This window comes from Leptodactylus fuscus, chromosome 1, assembly GCF_031893055.1.
Source record: "Leptodactylus fuscus isolate aLepFus1 chromosome 1, aLepFus1.hap2, whole genome shotgun sequence".
Lineage (NCBI taxonomy): Eukaryota > Metazoa > Chordata > Amphibia > Anura > Leptodactylidae > Leptodactylus > Leptodactylus fuscus.
This window is the reverse complement of record NC_134265.1, coordinates 173,376,541-173,393,150: the sequence shown is the minus strand read 5'-3', so window position 1 is coordinate 173,393,150 and position 16,610 is coordinate 173,376,541. Positions and strand designations below refer to the sequence as shown.

The following is a 16,610-nucleotide window of genomic DNA, read 5'->3' as shown; positions in this document are numbered from 1 at the left end:
TTTCTGCGGACATGTCTCAGGGTTGTTATTTTCTTTTCTTTTATTCACAAGTCCAGTTTAAAGTCATCTATATATTTTTAACATAAGTTAACATCAAATCCATATAAACAAGATGAAAATATACAGACTGACTGAATAACATAGTCGATTTAACTACTGCGCAAAGAAAGAACGGAGATTTAAATGAATTTTTCGGACTATAAGACGCACCGGACCATAAGACGCACTAAGGGTGCATTCACACTGAGTAAACGCTAGCTTATTTTGTAGAGTAAAATTACACTTGTAAATTTTGCTATCCCATTGACTTCAATGACATTTTACAGGCGTATTTTTACAGGCGTATTTTTTACAGGCGTATTTTTTACAGGCGTATTTTTACACTTGTAAAAAAATATCATTGAAGTCAATGGGATAGCAAAATTTACAAGTGTAATTTTACTCTACAAAATAAGCTAGCGTTTACTCAGTGTGAATGCACCCTAAGGTTTTAGAGGAGGAAAATAGGGGAAAAAAAAATTTAAGGAAAAAAAATTGGTGAAATATTTAATAACCTAATAATATAATATTTCACCAATGTAAATAGAACCGGGGGCTTTCGGACACAGGGATACCAAATGTGTATGTGTTTCACAGTAATGTTTTTGTTTTATATGTATTCTAGGGATATGGGGGTGATTTGAACATATCTATCTAATCTATCTATCTATCTATCTATCTATCTATCTATCTATCTAATCTATCTATCTATTCTCATCCATGGATGGAAAGAGACACCCTGCAGTGAAGCTATGCAAGAAGAGAAAAAGGGGCGGGCCAGACGGGTGAAGGAGGTGTGGTTTTCTAAGCAAACTTGAAAACACGCCTCTTTCACCCATCTGGCTCGTCCCTCCTTCACTGCCTCTCAGATCTGGCTCTTGCAATGAAGCCACACAGGCAGGGAAGTAGGGGCGGGCCAGACGGGTGAAGGAGGCGTGGTTTCAAGCTTGCAGAGAAAACCACGCCTCCTCCTCCGTTTGGCCCGCCCCTCCTTCCCTGTCTGTGTGGCTTCATTGCAAGAGCCAGATCTGAGAGGCAGTGAAGGAGGGGCGGGCCAGACGGGAGAAGGAGGCGTGGTTTTCTCGGCAAGCTTGAAACAACGCTTCCTTCACTTGTCTGGCCCGCCCCTACTTCCCTGCCTCTCATATCTCGCTGCTGCAAACACGCGACACAGACAGGGAAGGAGGGGCAGAGCAGGCAGGCACCGTGCTGCTCTCCGTGCTGCTCCTCATAGACAGGACACAGACGCTGCACACGCTGCATTCGGACTATAAGACGCACACACATTTTCCTCCCATATATGGGAGGAAAAAAAGTGCGTCTTATAGTCCGAAAAATACGGTATATTACAAGTTACACTAAATCTTTTCCTACAACTATAAATCAGTCCGTTCAGCCTCTGCTGCCTTATAACAATATGGCTACAGATAGAAAGCATTTACAAAGTGACATTTTCTCTTTTACGAATATCAGACACATTTTCTGAACAGTCAACGCTACCTACTTTATTTGCTGTAATTATTTGGAGCAAACTTAAATCAACTCACCAATATCTCAAAAACAAAATTAGATTTTACAATATGACACAATACAAGATAAATAATAATACATTGCGTTTATATAGCACCAATATATTTCACTGAACTTTACACTTTGTAGGGTTGAAATACAGACAAAAAGACATTACGGAGTAGTAAATCAATTCACACAATAGGATTGAGGGCCCTGCTCACAAAAACTTACAATACATGAGGTAGAGGGGGAGACACAAGAGGTAGCAGGTGTGGCATAGGTAGCGTTGCTTATACAGTGGTCCAGGCATTTTTGTGATAGAGGTCACTTTTGTTACACATATATAAAGCTAAATGAGCCGTCACTGGTGAGTGTTCTTTAATGTGCAGATAGTGCCTGGACACATAAAGTAACAGTCTAAGAACACGGAATCATATCCTGTGGGGTAATGTGAGAGCGTGAAAATAGCATTCTAACTGCAGAAGGGTTTACATTAAGAATTGTGATAGGCTTGTGTAAAAAGATGTGTCTCTAGTTTGTGCTTAAAGCTGTTGCAATTGGAAGTTAATCTGATTGTCCTTGGTAGAGCATTCCAGAGAAGTGGTGCAACCTCCCACTCCCGTATCCAAGAAGTCTTGGATATTTGAAAATGAAACATGAACATTTAGGCATGCATGCCAGTCTAAATACCGGTTTCTATACAGCGTTATTTGTAGCATGAACAGTATAGTGGTGTTTATATCAGCAGAACGAGTCCGATATTTATTAAGACTAGTCTATTATAATACAGTCTTAAACAGAAGTTGGACTAAAATATGCCAAACTTAGTAGAAGATGCATAACTGTTAATAGAGTTGGTGTATCTTGGACTACTTAATTATTATTATTAATATTATTATTGTTTATTTATATAGCACCATTAATTCCATGGTTCTTTCCATTTGGGGGTTTACATACAGTACACAGAATATACAGGTAGATATAATACTAACAGTGACCGACTGGCACGGTGGGGTAGAGGGCCCTGCCCGCGAGGGCTTACAATCTATGAGAGAAGAGGGTTAGAGACAGAAGGAGAGGGGGAGACAGTTCAAATGGTGGTGTGGTGATAGTGTTATTGGAGGTTGTAGGCCTTTCTGAATAGGTGAGTCTTCAGGGCCTTCTTGAATCCTGTGATTGTGGGGATCAGGCTTAAGTGTCTTGGTAAGGAGTTCCAGAGTATGGACTCTAAAAACAGAAAGTGAAGCCTATTCCTGCCGGCATGGACTTAAATTGCAATTTTACGGCCTGTCTGTAATATTAATACAGTCAATATGCCAGAATGTTGCTGGCCACACCCCCTCCGGTTTAACCTGCCTACTATTTTTTACAAATTTAAAAGACTGGCATGTGTTGGGGAAAAAAATGCTAATTTTTGCACAAATACTCCATGATTTATGACTTTCATATGATAAAATAGTGAAAAGAAAACCATTTCATAAATTTCCCCATAATGTAATCATATTAGATACTAACCTTATTAGGTGATGTTAAAGTCTCACTCCATGTCTGCATAAAAAGAAAAAGCATACATCTATAAATTCACTGCTATACATTGTTTCTATTATTTAAGCAGATTTTGAATAATCTAATGAATGATATAAAATACTCCATATTTCAGAAACACTATTATAGGTGTTAGGTATAAGAAGTGTGGGGTAGACTGCTCGGATGAGAATGAGATCCTGTTTCCCCCATTTGAAAAGGGGAGTAAGTCGTACGTGCACACTGCCGCTCTTTTCATTTTCCATGGGACTGCCTGTACTCGGCAATCTCTGCTGCTTCATTCACACAGATGAAAAGGGACTTGGGTGGGATCGGTGAGTGTGCCAGTGGTCAGACCACCACCAATATGTGGACAGATCTTAACTTACTATGGCGGCACAACCCCTTTTAGCTTAAATATTCCATCTTTTAAACAATCCATTATAATACTTACATAAACCAACTGTCCTATGAAATACCTTAACAACATATCAACTAATATAATTTATCAACAATAGAAGTACATTATTAAAATGGTCAAAATTAACTCTTCTGACTAGTAATAAACTGTAGACATCCTGTTCTTTTTCTTAACAGCTGAAATAGGTAATAGACAGTATATTGCCCATAAACTTTCAGGGGAAAGCTACCATCAGACTCTCACTTATCACAAATGGGAACATGTCTCTAAAATAATTTAAATGGTTTTTACATGCATGAGTTGCCTTTTTGACAGAAAAAAATAATGAAAGCATAATTCTAGTTATAAACAACTGTTTATAATTTAATAGAGTATGTGTAAGTAAGAAATTTTGTAATATATATTATTAAGGAAATTTGTTTCCTTCCCCACTCATTAAGTTGTTCTCCTGCTCCTTATCTTCAATCTGACTGCTTCTTTATATTATTTGTCTCCATATTCAGTCTCACACACGGAGCTCTATGGAGAATGTAGCAGTAGTAATTATTTGAATGTTTTTTTCTATCGCCCTCCCCTCCTCATAGACTATATGTAGAAAGTAGCTCTACCTGCCAAAGTGGAGAAGAAAACACATGTCATTAATACGATGCATATATATTAATCTGCGTTATTCATTTACACAAAGTTGTTTATAACTGGCAGCACGGTTTAAGCTAACATAGCATTGTCCTCAAGGTTTGCTCCACATTTATGGCATATCAAGCTAGCAGTTAAAAAAAAAAACTGTTTGGGTTTTGGAGAAGTGGCAAATGATCAACCGAGTTGCAACCTGAGGCCACAGTAACTCGAGATAACCGCATTTTTTAACAGTTCTTATGTTGCAGATGTAACTATTGCATTGCATCGTAACTATTGTAATGCAGGAAGCTATGGCTAATGTCCATTGTATGTACATTGAAATCGCATGCTGCAATAAGAGTGTCCTAAGAACTAGATTATTTTGAAATAGTAGTTTTTGATAAAAAGTATTGATTGTATATACAGTAGACAATAAATTGCTAATTTAACCACTTTAATGGTGTCTGAATTTAGAACAGTTGTATAAACATGTTGCTATAACTGTTACATGATCAGCTTACAGTAGCCTAAGTAGGCTTCTAGGCTATAAGTGCACAGACAACAATGTGGAAAGTAAAGTGACCTAAGGAAAGGACCTGAGACATAACAGGTGACGTATGTATGTGTATATGTGTATTTCCTGCACAACCCCTTAAGGAGGCAAAAAGTCTGGAGTTGATTCCAGGAGTGGCATTTGCATTTGGAAGCTGTTGATGTGAACCCACAACATGTAGTCATAGGATCTCTCAATGGAAGTAAAACAGACCATCATTAGGCTGAAAAAAAGAAGAAATCCATCAGTGAAATAGAAGAAATGTTAGGAGCGGCCAAATTTACAGTTTGGTATAGTCTGGTAAAAAAAAAAAAGTTCACAGGTCAACTCAGAAACTCAAGAAGGCCTGGACATCCACAGAAGACAACAGAGGCGAATGATCACACAATCCTTTCCATGGCGAACAAAAAACACCATTCACAACATCGACCTAACTGAAAAACACTCTCCAGGAAGTAGGTACACCAGTATCTCATCTATCATACAGCAAACAGAGCAAATACAGGGCTCCCCCACAAGGTGCATATCATTAATCGGGCTCAAAAACAGGCCAGATTAGACTTTGCCCAAAAAACTTTTAATTCCTTTCTGATTGAGTATTAGAAAAACAAATGTCAGCATGTTACATGGAAACCTATGGACTGACTTATTTATTAAATACAAAATTAAGCACCTAATATTTCTAAATAGTCTTTGTTAATAAATTCATCCCATTCTACAGCTGCAGAGTGTGCAGAACTTCTTCATATAGCTGGCTATCCTGCTGTACAAAGTTCAACAATATCGCTTCTAGCTCTGTCACCTATTTGTTAGTCCCCTCCTTTCTCTGAGTCTTATGGGAAGCTGCAGGGAGGTGAAGAGATTTCCAGTACACAAAAAATCAGAGTGTGGTGAGGTAATAATCACACATATTGCTGTGCATATCTCCTGGCTACCATAACTTGATGCTGCCAGAGTGCCAGCTGAAGTACCAGTAGAAATGGACTAGAGTGAGAGAGGAGAATTTGAAAATGGCATGTGAGAGTAAGTTAGGTCCCCCCCCCCCCTATTTTCCCCTCTAGAAGCTCTCCTCCTTCACTCCCGTGCTGGGATAGAGCAATTTGTCTACGTAACAGGAGACAGTAAACACTACTGGGGGAGATTTATCAAGAGAGGAATTTGAGTGTTGCTGGAGTCTGCATAGCCATAATTTTTGCTAAGCCAATCAATTGTTGCATGATATTTGTTCATTTTCCAGAGGAGTAACTTGAATCTCTGGGACCCCAATGGAAAATCTGTACTGTGGCCCCTAACTACCATGAGGCATTTGAAATAATGACATATCTCATGTAGCAGCGGGACCTTTGAGGCCACCTCAGGGTCCATGGCCTGATAGTGACTGTACTACTACACCTCCTATAGGTACGCCGCTGTCCACTTCCTGATAGGTCACTCCATTTGCTACAGCACTCCCTACTGCAAGTTAGAGAGAGAGACATGTCCTGCAACTCGAAAATCCCATAAAAAATTATCAAAATCCCATTTGATAATTCAGGTATACAGTATATTAGCTTGACAGGTTAACCACATCCACTTTCCCACACACTTTTCAAAGTGGAGCGAGTGGAGAAAAATGCTAAATATCTCACAACAACCTCTATCTACAGTTCTGCCATAGCCTTTAAACCTTTTTAGATTAAAATAACAATAGACAAACATTTACTTTAAAATGAGTGAAATTTAAATAAAGAAATCATATACGGTATGTATTTTACTGTGTATAAACATAACTAGTTAAGCACTGTGACTATAAAGGTCAGGTTTCCTTGGGGAGATCCCTCTTGTGAAATGCACATGCCAGAGGATTTGATAGGCTCAAAAGGGCTTGTAAGAATAGCAATCCTTAAGGCCAATTAAGCTATTAGGATGTCGAAAAAAGACTGCTATTTGTTTTTTAGTATGGCTTGTATATAACTATTCTTGGTGCATGCTGCTGTTAGACTGCAAAGAGTGATAAAATCATTACTTAATCGCTTTAGTATCTATTTTTGCATTTTTGACTGCAGGAATTTTTATGTTTTGAGTCTCCGCATTCTGAGCCATAACATTTCTTGCATTATTCTATCAATGTAGATGTATGGAAACCTATTTTCAGGATGAGCTCTACTTACCATTGGCACCATTTTAGGATATTTCTGACCTTATCCACACGATGTTTGCTGCATCCATCATATGGTCGTTTAGTGCAAAAAAAACGCTGCGGGAAAAAACTTTTTTTCCTGCAGCACTTTTCACAGAAAGTCTGCAGAGGTTACCTCGGCGGAAAATCTGCTTTCATTATATCTATAAGGAAAGCATCGTCGTTTCCGTAAGTATAATTAACATGCTGCGATTTCCAAAACCGCAACAGTTTTGGAAATCACAGAGTATCTGCTGCGTGTATTTCTCCACTATGTGTGGATGAGATTTGCTAGAAAACGCCACGTTTTTTTCTGTGTCATTTCTACATGGTGCTCCGGCCTTACACTGAAATTTTAAAACAGATCAAGCAGGGACAGCATCTAACCAGCACAAACAAACACATAGTTGCTGAATTAAAACTTAAAACTATACTAGCACACAAGCCATTAAAAAAAGTTAAAATTTAAATTTTTTCTATATTATTGCATAAAAACTGCGACTTTTAGGTTGGGTGAAAATGCTGTGGCAAAAACCGCTGCGTATTACAGTACCTGCAAAGTGGATGGGATTCTGCAATTTCAAAAATGCTCTTGTTTTTGTAAATCAAAGCATGTTAATTATACTTATGGAAACTATGGCATTTTTCCATATAGGCATAATAGAAGCATAAAGTTTACCTTCTGCTTCTCTTAGGGGGCGTTCACACTACCGTCGGTGTCCGACATGTAGTGTCCGCTCCTAGTGTCCGCTCAAAATCTGTCACGGACACTAGGAGCGGACACTAGATGTGTCCGTGACACCTGTCATTCACTTGAATGGGCATCGGGTGCGTTCTTTTGCACTCCGTGCCCGTCCTTCCCTGTCCGCAAGTGAAGATGTCCGACTTCTCAAGCGGACAGAAAAACCCTGCATGCAGGGTTCTTCTGTCCGCTTGAGAAGTCGGACATCTTCTCTTGCGGACAGGAAAGGACGGGCACGGAGTGCAAAAGAACGCACCCGATGCCCATTCAAGTGAATGACAGGTGTCACGGACACATCTAGTGTCCGCTCCTAGTGTCCGTGACAGATTTTGAGCGGACACTAGGAGCGGACACTACATGTCGGACACCGACGGTAGTGTGAACGCTCCCTATCTCTGCTGCAGGAAAGACCAGAAAGGAAAGGCATTTTCGGCTGCGGCTCGCAACATGGGGCCTTAGTCTAAACGTTCTGAGCCTCACACACAACTTTCTTCAAAGGAGGCATCACTTAGGGAGTAGTGGGGCCAAAACCATTATCTCTGTCAAATTTATAACCATTTAAGCCAGTTTCCTGCCAAATTTTATGCCAGAAATCTATGCTAGCAAGATTTCTCTTTACGTGCACGGACCTCACTTGCAGCAGGTCCCCGTCTCATAAATTAAAAATTAGAAAACACTGGTGGGGCAGGGATTAGCAAGACTAATCTGAAAATGTTGTTCTTGATAAATCTTCCCCATAGTATGTTTTGTGTTTTTTTTTTAGCTTTTTTGGACTTGCATTTTAAGTATTTTTGTGTGGCTTAACATGTTTTTTTTTTTTTTTTTTAATACAAAACAGGGTTTTTCTGCTTCTCAGAAAAAAGGGACATTGTTTAATTATGCCACAATGCACTAATGTCATAAAATTCTGTTGGTATAAAGGCTAGACAGTCTAAAGATATGCAATATTTATCATCTAGCACTGTGATAAATTTGGCAAAAGACTGTCTATCTAGATTTACACTGATCAATATCGCTACATTATAGATGGAACTGCTCAAAGTTGCATGTCTTTGAATATTTGCAAAAATACAAGCAAATTTTCATACCTCTTTTAACCCTGCACTTTCATTGGCATCTCCTTGTCGAATGTTCATTGCTACTCCTTCATGCTCTTGTGGAGTTCTTGGCTCATCTTGTAACACAAGGATGTTCGGTTGCTCTCTATGCTCCTGTGGAAGATGATAAAATAATAGCTATAAAATGGAAAATGGCTTAATGAAGATGCACATTTCATGTAATTTAGTGGTTGCCATAACACAGAAATGAGAGCACTATCAGTGATCTCCAACATTTGTGAGAAAGATATGCTCTTTTGCACATTTTACCCACATTTCTATATATGAAGAGAGGATAGAGAGAAATATGCATTCTTCTGATGAAACTGACGGCACTAATGTAACAAGTGTCTTCCAAATACTGTCATATAATAATAATAATAATAATAATAATATTCTTTATGCAATACAGATGTTTGCGACAGAATGTCACCAAAAAATTACAATATTGCCAAGAATATTAAAATTTTTCTTAAATAAATTACAACTAACAAGGGTTGTATTTAGCCATATCACTTCCTACATACTTACATTACCTGATGAAACTTCTAATAGTGCTTCATAGACAAATCTGGTGGGCCACCTTTAGGCTGGGGCTCCACATGGTATAAATACTGCAGTTTGGCCGCGGCGGAAACACCACAGAAAAAAAAACACTAATCCCATTCCATCCACACCTTGTGAAAAATATGTGCTGAGATTTCCAAAACCATTGCACTTTCTGTGAAAAGCAATGCGGGAAAAACTGTGATGCATTGCCGTCACATTTTTTCCACAGTGCTTTTTTGCTGTGGCAGTCTACATGGGGCCTTCGCCTTAGGAAGTCTTTATCCTTAAAGAGGACCTTTCATATCCTAGGGCACATGTGGTATTATATACCGCTAGAAAGCCGACAGTGCGCTGAATTTAGCACACTATTGACTTTCCCATTATGTGCCCCTGCTGAAGAGATATCAGTGCTGGTACCGTAGCTCTTCAGTGTCACAAGGGCGCTTCTGACAGTCTGTGAGGAATGCCCCTCCTCACAGTACTGTCTGTATCTCTGTACTTTGAGCGAGTGTTCCTTATCACTCAGCCATGGCGCTGAGCGGTGAGGAACGCCCCCCGCCTCCTGACAGTATTTGCCCACAGACTAGTACTGGGGGGGTTTCCTCACTGTTCAGCACCATGGTTGGGTGGTAAGGAACGCCAACTCACAGTACAGAGCTACGGACAGTACTGTGAGGAGGGGCTTCCTGATAGACAGTCAGAAATGCCCATGTGGGGCAACGTGGTGGCTCAGTGGTTAGCACTGCAGCCTTGCATTGTTGGAGTCCTGGGTTTGAATCCCACCAGGAACAACATCTGCAAGGTGTTTGTATGTTCTCCCTGTGTTTGTGTGGATTTCCTCCCATTCTACAAAGACATACTGATAGGAAAAAAAATGTACATTGTGATCCCTATATGGGCCTCACAATCTACATTTAAAAAAAAAAGAAGAAAGAAATGCCCCTGTGACACTGAAGAGCTACGGTAACGGCACTGATAGCTTTTCAGCAGGGGTACCGAACGGGAAAGCCGATGTCGGCTTTCTAGCAGTGTGTTACAACACATGTGCCCAAGGACATGAAAGGTTTTCTTTTAACCCCTTCCCGACATGCGCCGTAATAGTACAGCGCATGTCGGGTCTGTAACTATGGCGACCGCCCGGGAGCCGGGTGGCCGCCATAGCCGCCGGGTGTCTACTGCTTTAAGCAGTAGACAACCAGCTCTAATGCCTCCGATCGGTCCCCGGACCGATCGGAGGCATTAACCCCTCCGGCGCCGCGGTCAAAGGCGCCGGAAGCGCCATTTTCCCGGCGGCGCATGGGCGCCGCCATTTTGGCCGGGATCGCCGGCTCCTGGAGCATGCTCCAGGGCTGACGTCCCGTTGCCATGACAGCCGGGAGCCTTGTACAGGCTCCCAGGCTTGTCTGCAAATCCTCTCTTTTGCAGGCTGGTCTATGCAGCCTGCAAAAGAAAGGATGCTTTTTTGCAATGCATTGCAATGCATTAGCATTGTAATGCATTGCATTAGTGATCAGACCCCCTGGGGTTCAACACCCCTAGGGGGTCTAACAAATGCAAAAAAATAAATAAAAAAAAAGTAAAAAAAAAAAAAAAAAAAAAAATATAAAAAGAATTAAAAGTTCAAATCACCCCCCTTTCCCTAGAACACATATAAAAGTAGTTAAAAACTGTGAAACATATACATGTTAGGTATCCCCACGTCCGAAATCGCCCGCTCTACAAATCTATAACAATATTTTTCCTGTTCGGTAAACGCCGTAGTGGGAAAAATAGTCGAAAGTGCCAAACCGCCGTTTTTTCACTGTTTTGATTCTGATAAAAATTTGAATAAAAAGTGATCAAAGCAATAACATTTCCCGAAAATGGTAGAACTAAAAAGTACACCCGGCCCCGCAAAAAAAGACGCCCTATGCATCCCCGTACACTTACGTATAAAAAAGTTACGGCCGTCGGAATATGGTGACTTTTAGAAAAAAAAAAAATTTAACACAGTTTTGGAATTTTTTTTAGGGGTCAAAATGTAAATAAAACCATATAAATTTGGTATCCCTGGAACCGTACCGAAACACAGAATATAGGGGACATGTCATTTTGGCAGCACAGTGAACGCCGTAAAACCAAAGCCCATAAGAAAGTCGAAGAAATGCATTTTTTCTTCAAATCCACCCCATTCTGAATTTTTTTCCTGCTTCCCAGTACATTATATAGAATAATTAATGGTAGCATCATGAAGAAAAATTTGTCCCGCAAAAATTAAGACCTCATATGGCTCTGGGAGTGGAGAAATAAAAAAGTTATGGGGTTTAGAAGGAGGGGAGTCAAAAACGAAAAACAAAAATCAAAAAATGCCATCGGCGGGAAGGGGTTAAATGTTTAGTGGAAAGTAAAGCGTTGGAAGGTTGCAACTATGATCATATTAAGAATACACATTAGGGAGAGTGTGTGCCTATATAGGCGTACGGAGACTTACAAGTCATTCCTGCTCCGCTAGGGATTCTGGGTAAAAAATATGCAAATCTATTCTCCATGATGTAATTAGGAGAACAGTGCCTCTGTATGCTGCCCTCTAGGGGCAGCCCCCTTAACATCATGCATGACTCAGTTCATAAGCCTACTGACATGATGCAGGGTTTATTGCCAAATTAGTATTTCTATTCCAAAAGGAACAGATTCCCAGCTATGGACATGGCTGTTTCGGTCTTTTGGACCTCGTCAGCATAGCGCAGGGATACTAATTTGGCGAGAGAGAGACTATAGACCAGAGTCAGGGGATAATCATATTAAGAATGGCACATTATATATAACCTGAAATGATAACAATCCATGTCTGATTATGGTATAGAAACCCAAAATATCTTAGACATTTACTGCAGGTAAAGAAAATTTTTCAGCACTTAGAACTTTGCAAAATTGCTGTTACAGTAGATGAAAGATTCATAAAGCTGTTTAAGTTTATATGTTTTAGCATTAACAGGATTGAAAATATTTAACACAGCACACAATAGTCCCACAAATGCCCTCTGGATGATCCCCATTGTTGATATGCCATTGTCTATCTACAGTAAGCACTCACATAACCCTTACCCTAGAAGCTAATCTGGTGGTCAATGCCAAACAGACAGGTGCTATGTCAGTGGCTGAGAACTGAAGTGCTGTTTGCAATCATGTTTACGACATATTGCACACCAATGTGGTGCCTGCTAGGTGCACTGGGAATGACATTTTATAACATTTTATTTTCTATAGATTATATTTTAAGCAAAAAAAAATCTTGAAAATCAAAGTATGTGTGCAAAAAAAAATAAAAATACCAAGATAAAATGCTCAAAAAAGAACACAGAATAGTCACAGTAGTCACAGTGATGTCCTTCAACACAAACTCAAAATCACAGAAACAAAATGGGTTCCAATAGCAAAAAACTAAAACATAACTTTTATTGGTGTAAAGGATAAAATAATTTGTTTTATCCTTTACATCAATAAAAGTTGTTTTAGTTTTTTGCTAGTGGGACCCATCTTGTTTCTGTGATTTTAGCATGATTTTTTTTTTTAATTAATCAATAACTAAATAAATAAATAAAATTAATAATTAACTAATTAATTTCCAGGATATAACTATGTGACAGAAGCCTTACTCTTCATTACAGAATCTCATTTCTGGTGTACATATACTTCATCAGCATACAGCAAATAATTGTGAACCACTTTAATAAATGTGACACATTTTACAACTCTTAATCACTAGGCCACTTTTGCTTATTTTCCAGAAAGTGCTTCATGGGTGAGAGATACTGATACAATACCTATAATACAGTGAACCAGGGCAAAAAATGTTTTGTTTTAATGCCTCTTAGAGCTATTAATGGGTTAATAAATGCACCCATATACCTTTCACTGTTTTGAGTAATTTCTGGGTGTCTCCAGGAGCTCCTGGTAACTTCTGCATTTGTTTACTTGGTTCAGCTTCCTGCTATGTAACTTCCTCACTAACCCCTCTCACCTTACTCCTCCTCCTTCCTCACTCCCTTCTTTCTCCCTCCCTCACACCCCACCCTGTCTCTCCAGCTATCCACCCTTCCCTACCTACTCAGCCCAACCCCCTGACCCCATTATACAGTATACTTACCTTCCTGTGAGACAGCATGAGCTCTTCTCTATCATTGCTTTGTTCTCTACCACGATGATCCAACTCTATTGCACATGTGGAAACTTTGCAGTAAAGGTGGATTATCGGCAGCAGTGCACAGAGCAGCGCTTGGAGAAGAGTGTGCGCCTGCCAAGTCATTAAGAAGAAGGAGCCATCTCAAAGGAAGAAGCGTGGAGGGTAAGCATAATGGGGTGGATGGGGAGAGAAATGGGGAGAGAAATGGATTGTCACAGATAATCAGAAAATGTCCCTGAGGCAGTCACATGACTGCCCTAGGGATATGGGTAAATATCCATTTTTTCATATATTTAGAAAGTAGGAGGGGGGAGGGTGTTGGGGGCGTTCACACTACCGTTGGTGACCGTCAGTAGTGTCCATAGCTATTGTTCGTTACAAGATTTTAGAAACAGACTCTAGCTGAACCATCACAAATCCGTTAAAATTTCCACTCATTTCAATGGGATTTTATCTTGTGTCCGTTACTGTTTGTTTGTGTCCGTTTACACACAATCCGTCAGAAGTCCGTTTTTTTCCAGTGGACAAAAAATCCTAAAAGCAGGACTTTTGTGTCTGTTTGAAGAAAAAGGATTCCTTGCGGATGGTAAGCCTCCGTTCAAAATAAAGAGTGAAAGGGTTTTTTTTTTTTTTGTAAAGTCCCTCCAATAAAACCTTATCAGTATACTGCTCCCCAAGGAAATTGGTTCCTCCTGGAAAGCTCCTGGAATAGCCATTTGTATAAGCAGCTTTTAACCAGCCTTATTTTACCTATCCGCACACTGTTTGACTGTTCGAACGGGTTTCGAACCCCATTATAGTCTATGGGGGGAAATGCTCGTTTCAGGGGTATGCAACATTTGATCAAATTCTACTTACCAAGTCCATGAGTGAGGGTTGGGCTGGATTCTTCTCCCTGCACAGTGTCCCCGCGTCCTCTTCCGGCCTTGAATTCACTCTGCTAGGCATCTGGCCTGGGCAGAGCCGACTGCGCATGCCCGCACTTCAAGTGGACATGCACAGTCGGCTCTGCCCAGGCCAGATGCCTTGCAGAGTGAATTCAGAGCCAGAGGAGGACGCGGGACGCTGCGCAGAAAGAAGACTTCTAAAGGTAGGAGAAGAACCAGCGTTGATTGGCAATGTATAGCATTCTGCCAATCAACGCTGGTTCTGCATCGAATCTTAACTTCGAACAGCTAGTAGTACTCGATCGAGTACGAGTATTTATATATCATACCATAGAATACCATAGTATTCGATCGAACACCTACTCGATCGAGTGCTACTCGCTCATCTCTAATAACAAACCAATACTTGTCTCACCTTGGGCCCCCATTTCAAGTGACGGTAGCTCTGTTCATATATATGCAGGTCCCTATGCTGTTTGTGCAAGGTGACCACTGCAGGCAATCACAGGCCTCAGCGGTCACCTCTTCACAAATAACACATCACAGAGGTCACATCCCATTTTTGGAGTGATCATCACAAAGGCCTTATTTGCCTGCAGTGGTCCTGTCGCACAAAGGGGATATCATGGGTGACTTTAGCTGGGAGTCCTGTGCAAAGATGAATGGAGATGGAGGCCCTGGTTTATTATGTTTATGATCACACTAACAGCAGTATTAAATAATAACAAAATGAAACAGAAGATTCATAATGTTCTGCATAGAAATCATTTGTAGCCAACGCCCTTATGGCATTGTGTGATTGCTGACATTTCAGAAAGGGTGCTCTCTTGCTGTTTTTTGTATAAAATAAAGGAAGTTAGGGACTTACAGACTCATTATACACAGCTTTGTGTCAGTATATTGTTCTTGATTCTGCTGGCTAATGGAAGATTAGGATAGCGATCAGACAACTATGAAAATTACTTATATATATATATATATATATATATATATATATATATATATCATACTGATCTGTCCACCGTGCTCCAGTGTTAACTACCACTGACCACAACCTTTGTTTGGCTTCAGTTTTTATGTGAGGAGTAGGATTTCTGGTGCAACTTCGCAGCATGCACCTGAAAGGATATTGGTGGCGGTCACCAGAACGCCGGGGTCAGGTGAGTATGAGTTTTATTTATGTTTCACCGTTCCCGGTCTCCTTTGTGAGTTGTCAAATTCCTCGACAACGCCTTTAGGGAAAGGCCCCATGTAGCGGCTTGCAGCAAAAAAACTCAAACAGCACTGGGGGCATTCCTAATACTGCGAGAGAAATCTCCAGTGCCAGCGTCTTCTTCTGGCACGCCTCCCCGCGATGTAGTCTTCCTTCGGCTTCTTCTGGATTTAAAATTACACGGTACGCTCGAGTAAGTGGCCGCAAACATGCACAGTCTATCCGATGGCAATGCTGACTGCACATGCGTGAATTTTAAATTGAGATATCTACGGAACGGAGACGCAGAGAAGACTTCTAAAGGTAGGAGAAGAATAGCCTTCCTTAAGGCTATTCCTATGTGTTAGGGAGAAAAAATGGGATTCAAATGATTGAATCCCTTTAAAGGGAATCTGTCACAATGAACATGCAATATAATCTGCAGGCAAACAGGGCGGGATAAACTGAGCAGATTGAGGTATAGTTTTTGTGGGAAATGATTCAGTATAACTTGTCACTTATCCAGATATTTCTCTGTACTTTCTAAACTTAGAAGGAGTAATTGAGTTCAGTGGGCAGTCCTACAAGCCTCCCCTCTGACTGTACATATCAAGGTAGTGCAAAGGTCAGTCACTTATAGGACAGCCTAGTGGACTGGATTTTCATGGCGACAGGTCCACTTTAACTTATCACCCAAATTGATTATGCTGACACAAAGGTCCTGTAAGAGCATGCTTTAGCTATGTCCTAACAATGATGACAATATATAACTGGGAGAAATGTGAGGCTTTGGAAAATGTAATGTCCTGGTAGCCTATAATGCTTTCCACTGTGGCTGATGATTAAACAAATAAACCCAGGCAGCCCAGAATAGTGACAAGAAGAATTCCACTGAGGTCTTACTCAATGCTGACCTCTTCATTTTGTCACTGCTGTGCATGCAACATACAGCAATGACTTAACTTGTTGAAACATGCAGACATTACAAATAAGCAAGTCTGCTGATATTGTCCCAATAGAAACATCAAGAAGGTGTAGCTTAAAATAACTAGGACTTCTCACCTCTGTATATAGCTCTCACAAGCCTTTGCCTGCTTCAAATAGGGATCTGCAGGTTTAGCATTTTCTGACACGTTCCTAAGCCTTTCCAGAAAAT

At 40.4% G+C, this 16,610-nt stretch overlaps 1 protein-coding gene across 3 annotated transcripts in view; it reads right to left on the bottom strand.

The window, feature by feature from the left end:
• Positions 1–16,610, bottom strand: part of SLC24A2 (solute carrier family 24 member 2) — a 148,665-nt gene that overhangs the window by 77,978 nt on the left and 54,077 nt on the right. For all 3 annotated transcript variants that reach the window (XM_075280017.1, XM_075280037.1, XM_075280026.1), the window contains exons 2-3: positions 8,656–8,778; positions 3,067–3,099 (exon numbers count right to left, since the gene is read on the bottom strand). In XM_075280017.1, the coding sequence (XP_075136118.1) occupies positions 3,067–3,099; positions 8,656–8,778 (156 nt within the window). The remainder of the gene's footprint in view (positions 1–3,066; positions 3,100–8,655; positions 8,779–16,610) is intronic.